Genomic DNA, 10,539 nt, shown 5'->3' on the forward strand with positions numbered 1-10,539 from the left:
CTTCTTGGCGGGGCCGCTCTGGTTCTGTTCATCCCCCAGCCTGTATTGTTACAGGGGGTTGCCCTGACCCAGCTGCAGCACCTTGCACTTGGTCCTGTTGGAACCCATGACATTCCCACCAGGCCACTTCTTGAGCTTGTCCAGGTCCCTCTGGATGGCACCTCTTCCTTCAGGTGTGAAGTTAAGTGGTGTGAAATTAGTACTAAACCTTATAGTACTATCTAGTATTATCTTACAGATAGTACTAGACCTTATGCACACTAGGTAGGAATATTAAGAGATGGTATTTAGAGTATGTGAAAGGACAAAATTACTTCCTTTTTGTCTCTTAAGATAGAAGACATATGAGACATTAATTCTATCTGTACTTAACCAACCAAATGTTAGTTCACTTATACTGCCGGCTAAAATGTTTTTTAAATGTTAAAGTCTGTTACTAAATCTATGTTTTGCATCTAATATCACTATATTGATGACACGATTTTCTATTTTTTCTGTGAAAATTAGAAATAATTATCCTGGTATTAATGATTCAAAATTTAATGGCAGTGTCTACATTTCCTTTTTTTTAAAGTTTGCTTGGAATAAAAGATGTATTTGGATTCTAGCCTGAAATTACCCAAAGAAATGAAGTACATATGATCTTCCTTTCTGACTGTTATTCATGACTTTTGAAGAAGCTATCTCAAAGGCACTAAGTTTATACCTTACACAGCCCTTGGGTTTTAAATCTTCAAACCGCATGGTTTTGTGGTTTCCCAATAACAGCCTTTTGGCCTCTTCAGCTCAGCAATCTGCTGGTTAAATCCCTAATGGCAGCAACAGTTATTGTGTCTGGACAAGAGACAGGCTAAAAAGGGGATATGGAGGAATTTGGGATGTTGTTGTGAGGTGATATGCAGCAACATTCAAGGCACTGCAAGATTGTTGGGATTATGGCACAGAGCTGTGGGATTACTGCAGGGAAGGGAGGTAACCTCTACAAAATAAAAAGGCACTTAAGTACAAGGTGCAAAGCTATAGAAAAATGGCCTGGAATAAATGTGTTTCTCATAGAGACAGGTACTTGTTTATCTTGTAAAGCTGGTCACATGCATTCAAACAGTATGTTATCTGCAATGAGTACTGTTTATACTCTTTAATACAGATAATTTTTTGGCATCTTGCTCAGAAAACAGGTTGTCTCTTTTATGTAATCTTCCCTGGTGGGTGGGTGTGGGGATCTCATCTGCCTTATCCAATGCCTGTATTCGTCCCCCTTTACAGTGATTCTCTGATGAAAGACATCTGTTGTGCAATGCCTGTCATCTATACTTTGATAAATGCACTTGAGAATATATTTTGGTGTTCAGAATTATTTGTATCTTCATCTCATCCGTGTTTTGGGGTAACTCTCTACAAGTGATGTGGGCAGAATGAATACCAAACATTTCAAGGTCAGGTACTGCACTGATTCTGTTAGATGTGTTTATATCACTTGCTTCATGCTCTTCATGTTGTCAAAAGCTCAATTTTCATACTAAAAGAATACTGGCAGTACTATGCATAATCAAGATGGTCCCTTGTTAGTTTTATTTGTGAAAAGGAAAACTGAAAAAAAAACGTGGTGAGAGGAATAGATTACTTATTTATTAGGGAGTTAAATGACATAGGAGATGGTAATGCTAAAAGCTTTCAGGCAGTGCTTTCTACATTCAAGGTAGCTCACAGGTGTTGACTGCTTTTCTAGATCGAGCAAACGAGGCAGAATGGTTAAGTGACCTGCACACACCCAGCCAGTTGCACTACCAGTTATGGGGCCTGGGCATCTCTATTGGAGTCACTGGTCTCTCTCAACTCAGTGATAAAATTGTCCTTACATTCTCTCTCTATCCCACCAAATAATGCCACTTTTAGAATAAATCTCGAAAGTGATGAAAGCCTGGCATGATTAAGGAGATATTCTGAACTCTCTGGTGTTTGTAAAGTGCTTTTTTGATTTGCAAATTGTTCTCGACGTTGCATTTGTGGAAGTGTATGGGTGGAAACCAAATGCATCTTTGACATTTCTTTTATGCATTGCTGTCATTCAAATGGCACATTATATTATTTTAGTCATTTTAAGAAGAAAGGATTAAATGACTATTTGAAAATTCTTGGGAAGTAATAAAAAAAAGCATTCAGAGGTGTATCTATGGTGAAAATAAGTGCAGTTCTGTTATTTCTATAATGATTTTCTTCTCTCTGATTAAAACATTTTTAAAGCTCACTGCTCTTTTTAAAGCAGCAATGACATATGACTACTTCTTTTCTTTCCAAAGGATTTCCTGCTGCAGATTTTCACAGTATTTCGGATACTAATACGACCAGAGATGTTTCCAAAAGACTGGACAGTGATGCGTTTGGTTGCAAACAAGTAAGGTATTTTTAATGTTATTAAAAAGTACGGGTAGTATGCACAGAGCACAATAAAAATAAATTTATATGATGTATATAATAAAAATTCAATATATTTTTTATAATGCTGGCTGCAGTTCTTTTTTTAATTTCAGATTTCAAATTTCTGGACTTCTTTTATACTACAAATTTTTAATATAATCTATACCTCTTTCTGTTTTGAATTTTAGTAAGCACATATAACTGGAAACTCAGAAACACTTTTACAGAATAAAGCTGCCAAGCATCAACGGCTTTGTTTTCCAAGTAACAAATGACAGGTCTTCCAGGAACTTCTTTTCAAATCTGTTCCTTGAAATTCCGAGTTGGTAAAGATCTGTTTGCTCTCCAGAAGAAATTATCAGCTGTAATATTGTTAACGATGTTTTTACATGTTTGTTCATTTAGTGTTGGTCAGAAAAATCACAAATTAAAAATCACAAATCAGGAAATGAGGCACAGCACAGGCAGCAGTCATGTAAGGCTCTAAGCAGTGCTTAGTGAGATTTTCAGATGAAACCTGCCCATCAGCCATTCTTTCTCTGCTCAGGCCTTATTTTTAAAGAAACAGGTTCCCAGCATTTCTAAGAAGTAATTATGACAGGTCTGAAACTATTAAGTTTTATTTCACCACATTTATCACCACCTATCCCTTTTGTAGTCTTGGCTTTAGGTCAGATAAAGCAGCTGAACGATCAGCACAGTTACACAAAAGCAGAGCAGGGGCATTGTGTTGGGCAGACCTAGGAATCCAGAATGTAGGATCGGCTTAAAATTTCATGATACGTATTGCAATGCCTGATTAAAATTCAGTTTTAGTCTGCATTGTGCCTGCTGGCTTCAAGGAGAATTTAAATTTGTGGTGCTGTAGCAATTGTGCTAGTAGCAATATTATTGGTACAATTAAAATTGACAACACTTGTGTGTATGATCTGTATTTGTTGTGTGTGTGTGGATATGCAAGCATAATAGTATTTGCTCAAGCTTTGTCATGACTTGAAAAAATTAACATTTTTCTTAATTTTTATTACCTCAGTGTTGCTAATCTTGCCAAGTTTGAATTCCAGAAAAAAAAGTTACTAATTAAAGAATGGATAGGATCATTTGTTTCTGTTATGATATTAAATAAGGTATGGCTGATACCAGCCTGTATCTGGTAATCATGCTTAAGAAATAAACTGAAACACAAGAAAGAGGGAAAAAGACATAAGAACTTTTAGACAAAATAGATAGTCTAAGAAATTGTTATATATTCCAGTAACAGCTGGCTTGGCAGATGGCTTTGCAACAGCTGACACGTACAGAACTGAGGTTTAGGAGCGACCTTGGCATGTGTTACATGGCTGGTGATGTTCAGATGATACGAAGTTCTGCAAAAGGAGCACTTTTCTTCACCAGTATTTTAGTAACCATCACACATCTCCCTTTATTAATCCACGTCATTTGTTTCTGATCATCTAGGAGGTGAGTCTATGCCCAGTTCTGTCAGGCAAAGAAGTTAGGCGGAAGCTGACAATAACTGCTGGTGGGAACTGGCCACGAGGAGCTCGTCAGACCACCTAACTGATCCTGATAGCACACAATTGCATAAGCACTTCTGCCAGCAAGTGGGATTGTAAGCACATCTTTACCAATTCAGCTTTCAATAATTGCTTGGCTAGGAATTTGTTCCAATGTGGAGGAAGTGCTAGTTTGCTATGAAATAGGGGGTTGACCAGGTGTGCTTAAATGTGTGGTGAAAGCTGAAGCCTCATTATTCCTACATTCCTATTCTGTTCCTTTTTGAGGCAGCAGAAAGGAAAATCCACTTCTGTTCTCTCCTCAGCTGCAGAGAAATAGTTTTTCCAGAGCTGCTTCTGAATGGGAGCTTCTTCCTTTGCCTCATGTCCCTCACTGCAATGGCAGTGGCTGCCTTCCTTTAGCTTCCTCAAGGTGTTCAAAAGCACAATCAGAGTTTTAGCTTTGCTAGAATTGTTCCAGCCCAAAATCTTGAAATGCAAAGGAAAGAGCCTAGAGGCAGGATGTGAAATTAGGGCACTGCCTGCCCCACAGATAGAAGTAAGCTGTTCTTCCTGAGCTTCAGTTGATCAGCCAGAGCACTTCCAGGGATCTGAGACTCTTCAGAACTGAAGGCAAAACTTCTTGAGCGCTCTGCTCTATTCATGTCTAAAAGAAAGAGCCAGAAAGTCTAGTCCATCTTTTTAAGAGCAGAATTAAGTGATCCAATAACAGTCTGGGTCATTTCTAACTTCTGCTTCCCAGGAATAAAACAAGTGCCATATTTCCTGTGTCCGACGGCTGCCCTCTCACCTGTCTGGCCTTTTACTCGAGAGACTGCAGCTCACCTGAAGGTGGTGTGTGTGTCATGGGAGCTTCACCCATCACTGCAGTCAATCAACAGCAGCACTGGTTTTCTCTCCCTGTCCCTAGAGTGATATAAAAATTCAAACTGTCTGGTAATTACAGGAAGAGAGATTTAGCCTGTCTGAGCTTAGGGAAGAAATAAGTCTTAGCAAGGATATAATCAAGTAATAAGCTTTTCCTGGGAGAAAATACATTTTTCCTCTTACTTATGTATGCAGAACTACAATTACCTGAAATATTTCTAAGTCTTGAATGCCATAATTCTTACAATATACAACATTTACATATAAAAATATCGCTGCCCCCTGCCTCATTGTGGTTTTTTTTTTTTCTTTCTAGTTGCAGTGTTTTCAGTAATTATGTAGCATCTGATACTTGGATTCTGTCTGGGAAATTAAAAAAACCCACCAAAACTGAAGATACTATGAGCTCAAGAAGGGAAATCTCTAACTATCCAGAAACTAAGATGTTTCATGATGACACATGTAGGATCTATAGTTCTGAATGTTCATATGCCCAACGTGTGAAAGTATTAACGGCTAGCATTAAGTGCCAATTGACTTCTAAAATTTGAGAAATAAAGTATCATTTAAAAAGGCAAACTTAGGACTAAAGCAGAGAAATAGATTTTTTGAATTGTATTCTGTAATGGGAGGAGAACATGCAAAAACATCCTTAGCTTCTAAGGGTTGAGCAATGAGACAAAAAACTAAAGCTTCATAACCATGTAACATCTGTCATGAGCTAATCAGCATGTATGCAGGAAAGCAAAATAATTACTAACGGTCATTTAATATTTCTAACATGGATGTTACTACTGAGTTACAAATATGGCTTTATGTATACTATGGAAAATATTATTTTAATTTCTTTCATTCTGGGAGGAGACTTTCTTTCTACATCAACTAGGTAATATCTAGCTTCTATTTGTAACTGCAGAGGAGCACCACATAATATAGGAAGATGTCTGAATCAGTTGCCTAGTGCCAGAGAGAAATACTAAATTTTATAGCAAAATATGACTTACTAAAACTGAAGCTTCTGGAGAAGACCTTGACAGTCTCAACTGGAAATCACTGTGTAATGGTCACTGGCTTCAGTTACCTTAAGGTTAGGAAAAGAATGACTTGTCTAATACTTTAATTGCCTGGCATCTTTTGAGAGCAGTTAATAGACTCAGCTGAACTTCATGTTATTAACAGTTGAGGAGGGACTTAGAGAGCAAAGGAGTTTCAATTACTTGCTGAGCAAATGTTTGATATTCATAACATACTATGCTTATGTTTATGTATTATTGAACAAAGAACTAATTTTCTGCTGCTCTTGGTATGCAAAAAGCTTTAATTTTCAAGATCTCTGTGTAATTAACTGTGCAAATCCTTTCAGCATTTTGCTTAATGGTAGAGATGCTAGGTCATACAATCCTCAATTTGAATATTAGAAGCACACAAAATAGGTGTATGAATAGTATTATTTATAGTAAAATAATTGATCTGTTTACATAAGGTTTACATAATATGTTGCTTACACTGAAATTTCAAACATATCTACTGACAGTTGGGCATAAGGGCTTTAAGTTGACAATCCTTTTGGTTATCAAATTCAGTAATGGCTGAAATACATTATTATTATTATTACTATTATTATTACTATAAAAGTAACTCAAATGGAATACACAGTAAGGGAAGACATCAAATCAGCATTAGGGTCATCATTATGACTGCTCTGAAGAATCCTGTTAGCTCCCATGGTGTAGGAGTCTGAGACTCCTACAATGAACAAAAATTCTTGCTTTTATGTAATACATAGTGTTGCTAACAACATTTTTGCTTTTATGTAATACAGAATGTTGCTAGCAACTGAACCTGGCATTCAGTCCTTCACAAAAAGCATAGATACACATAGGCACGCGTGAGTAAATAAGCTCATAAACATAACAGTAGAAGCATAACATATACGCGATTCAAGGTTTATTTCATTTATTTGTGAACTGTGAAAGACATTTTTGTTCAAATACCTCTGTGTTTGGGAATATTTCGCTCTGAAATAGCAAAGGATGGAATGAGAAGCTATTGTTATACATTCATCCTATATAAGCATGGAAAAGGAAAGCTTTCATTTTCTACCACTGGCTGCCCAGGCAAAAGCCAAGCTGCCAGAGCACAGCCCAGGCAGTAAACAGTTGTTGAACTTCTGGATTTTTCAAATAGCTTATTGCAGAAAGGTTTGCTCTGAAAATTTGATGGAAAAGCCACTCCCAACAACAATGGCCTTACCAGACATTGGGCTAGCATCCTTTGTATGGGTCCAGCATAACTTAGTAGCTACAAGCAGATGTTTTTGTCCTGTAAAACCAGCATTCTGAACAAATATGTGGCAGGTGGTAAGAGAAAGAAAAGCAAGTGTTGTCACAAACTCAGTTTATAGTTTGATACTCAGATGGATTTCAGATGAATGTTGTTGTTGTTGTTGTTTGGAAATTGCTGGCTGGGAATCAACTTGGAATGTGAGTACTGTACCAGATCAGGCAGCTGTCTTCTGGCTGCTGCCTCTGTTTTGTGCATTTTTTCTTTTTTTATATATAAGCATCCCCAACCTTAGCTTGTTTTCTGTTCTACCTGATTTTAGATTCAGAATAACAGATTGTGGGTCAAAAACAATGTCTTCAACCTTATGTGTTGCATCTGGTGGTTTGAGGTTTCTTTATCTACAACATAGATCTCATGTTAGAGACCCACATTTTATCAACTAATCCATATCATATCTTTTGCTTGCCAAATAAATAAAACCTGAGCTAAATTTCTTATAGGAAGAAATACTTGCATTGCAATTATTCTGTTATGTCAGGAAAAATCTTCAAAAAATATTCTAAAAATTGCATTTAAGATGTCTACTTTATATACCTCCTCATAAGAATTGAAGCAGATCTTTCTGTTCAGTTTCACCTGCCATGGAAGGAATGTAGCAAGAAAGGAATTGTCCCAGACATAAATAGAACTATGTAATGTAAACTTGGCAGTATGGTTACAGATCTTGTGGAATTTTCTCTTGAGTAAAGTTTTTCAGGGATTTATTACTTTGGACTTACGTGGAAATTTTACAAAGCAATAATTCTGATGAACTGACTTATTCTATCAGAATGTCTTCCTGAAATATACAAACTGTTTCCATTTTGTGAAGCATATGGGCTTTAAATTAAATCATGCGCAACAACAAGAATGAAGGGGCTCTGTTCTTATCCATGCCTCGATTATTAACTTTGCTTGTACTGCATTTTGCTAACGTTTCACTTTGTGTTCCATGCTGCAAAGTGAGTGCTGTACACAGGCTGTAACTCTCCATTGGTGAAAAAGTGGGATTAACTTCGAGATGAGTGCCAAGCATGGAACACTACTTGGATAGAAAAGTTACAGAGTAATTGTTGAGAAAATAATATGTATGAAAAGGACACTTGAACAATGGAATAGGAATAAATGAAACATGAGACTCAAGCACTGTTCTAAAAACAGTCTCAAATGGCTGTTGCAGGTGTTCAGGCACATCAAACAAGAAGGTAAAGTTTGGCAGGGACAGTAATTTTAAAAGTAGAAGGATGGAAGCAAACATTTGAACTACTATTATGTTAAATTATACATAGCCATTTTTTTTTTATAAATGTGAAAACTGTCAAAAGTGGCAGAAGAAAAATATAGTTTATCTCCTAGGTGGGTTGGCTAACATTTAATTCTCCAGTGTTATACAAATGAAAAATATTATAACCTTGAAGTATATATATTGCTGTTATTATACTTGACCATTTTTTTTGTCGTGAATGCATTGCAAAAAATAGTAAAAAAAATGAAGTCCAATGTATAGAAAGGGAAACAAATTTTAGCAATGTAACAGCATGCAGGTCAAGAACTATGTTCAAAGAAGAACTAAATGTATTAATAATAGACAGATGGTAATTAAATGAAATGTGTAGATATAACCTTTTTCTCAGAAGATCTTTAAACAGTTGATTGTTGTAAAATACATAACAGCAAAAAGATCATTCTGTGTTTATCTTTTTTTTTCTCCGTAAGTATTCACTTCTGACCATTTTCAAAAAGAATTTAATGCTTTATATGGATTTTTAGTTTGACTAAATATGTTGGCAGACAAGAGTGCTGCAGAGGTTAGTGTAAGGTTTGAATCATTGAAATTAGTGTATTTAAATAATCTCAAAGAATATTCTATTTCTGTTGATTACCGAAGTTGGTTGCTGCAATAAACAAAGCCATCATTGACCTTTGGTGACAACTACTGTGAAAGGATCTTGGTCATATATATTTATTTAAGATAGATTATTACAATTCAGGCAGCTGTAAATGTAGGGTAATATATGAGTATTTACAACATACAGCATAAGGATCTTTAGAAGCAGATCCTTCTCTCAGAGCTCATGCAGTTCTGCATTTATCTGTTGTCGTTAAAAAGACTTTTTGTCCATAGAGGTGTCAATGTTGAATATTGGTATTTACTAGATATTTTATATTTGCAATCTATATGCACATACTTTCAGTACCAAGAAAGCTGAAAACGAATTGTACAACTGTGTGTATTAATGCTATTAAGACAAGGTGTGTAATAAATCTGATGTCATAATTATTTGCAGAACAAAGTTTATGATTGGTCTTGACCAATTATATTCTTCTATATAGAATCTCTGTTTTCAGTGCACATTCTTACAGCACACCTTATTTATCTCAATGTGCATGTTTTCTGTCAATAGGTGCAGGTAAGTCAGGCATTTATATGATTTGTTGAAAATGTAGTATTTAGTGCCACTAGACATGCTACATCTGTTTCTTCACTGGAAAATTCTCTGGCTTTGATTCTTAAATATGAATTTCCACTTAATGAGAACTCCTGTCTTTTTCATTCTTTTCTTCCCAGTGTGATCATTACTACAGTCTTGTACCTTTCGGATGCCCTTCGTAAAAACTTCTTAAATGAAAACTTTGATTACAAGGTAGAGTAAATTATAGATGCAATAGCTGCTACATCATCCTGTGTCTTGGTGGTTCTTAAACTTAGTTCCAGCATCTAAACAGCTAGAACATGTACTAAATCAGTAATTTCAAACACTCAGAGATGTTTTTTCTTAAATGCAGAACTATCCTAAAAATGACTGCTGTGAGGTTTTTTTAATTTCATCTTTTTTTTCATTTTGTTATTTGAGCCTCTTTGTTAGACTACTTATTTAGGATTTTTGCATAGCAATTTTTTGGATCAGAAAAGCTAATGAAATTATTCAGCTATTATTTTTTTGTTATCACAGAAAGAAAAAAGTATTTCATGTTTTTAATCAATGCAAATTTATATAAAATGCAGGTTTATATTTTTGTAATTTCTCTCAAGACCAATTAACATGCTGCATAATTAAAATTATAAAATTATGACACTTCATGGTGAATGTAGTTAAAGTTGTTAGTGGGTACCTCATATAGTGAGATACTGCATTTATGATAAACTGTGAATTACAGATTATGCTTTTAGGATTAGAACATCTAGGAATGTGTCTGAAAAGACACATTTCCATGGAAACAAACCTGAATGAATATTCTGCCCAACCAAGAGATGTTAGTCCAACTACTGCATCATGAAAAGTGCAGAATTTCCTTCCTAGAGAAGACAGTGAGCTCCTGTTGACTTCCAGCAGGGTTGTGGATGCTTCTCTGAAAATTCAGACTTCTGTTAGATAGATGGGCAGGAATGGAGATTTATCTTCTCAACTGA

The 10,539-nt window shown here is 35.8% G+C and overlaps 1 protein-coding gene across 1 annotated transcript in view; it reads left to right on the forward strand.

The window, feature by feature from the left end:
• Nucleotides 1-10,539, forward strand: part of DOCK4 (dedicator of cytokinesis 4) — a 149,224-nt gene that overhangs the window by 91,940 nt on the left and 46,745 nt on the right. The window contains 2 exon segments of the mRNA XM_017733117.1: nt 2,301-2,395; nt 9,697-9,772. Coding sequence (XP_017588606.1) covers nt 2,301-2,395; nt 9,697-9,772 — 171 coding nt within the window.

This window comes from Corvus brachyrhynchos, unplaced genomic scaffold (assembly GCF_000691975.1).
Source record: "Corvus brachyrhynchos isolate BGI_N302 unplaced genomic scaffold, ASM69197v1 scaffold32, whole genome shotgun sequence".
In the NCBI taxonomy this organism is placed as follows: Eukaryota; Metazoa; Chordata; class Aves; order Passeriformes; family Corvidae; genus Corvus; species Corvus brachyrhynchos.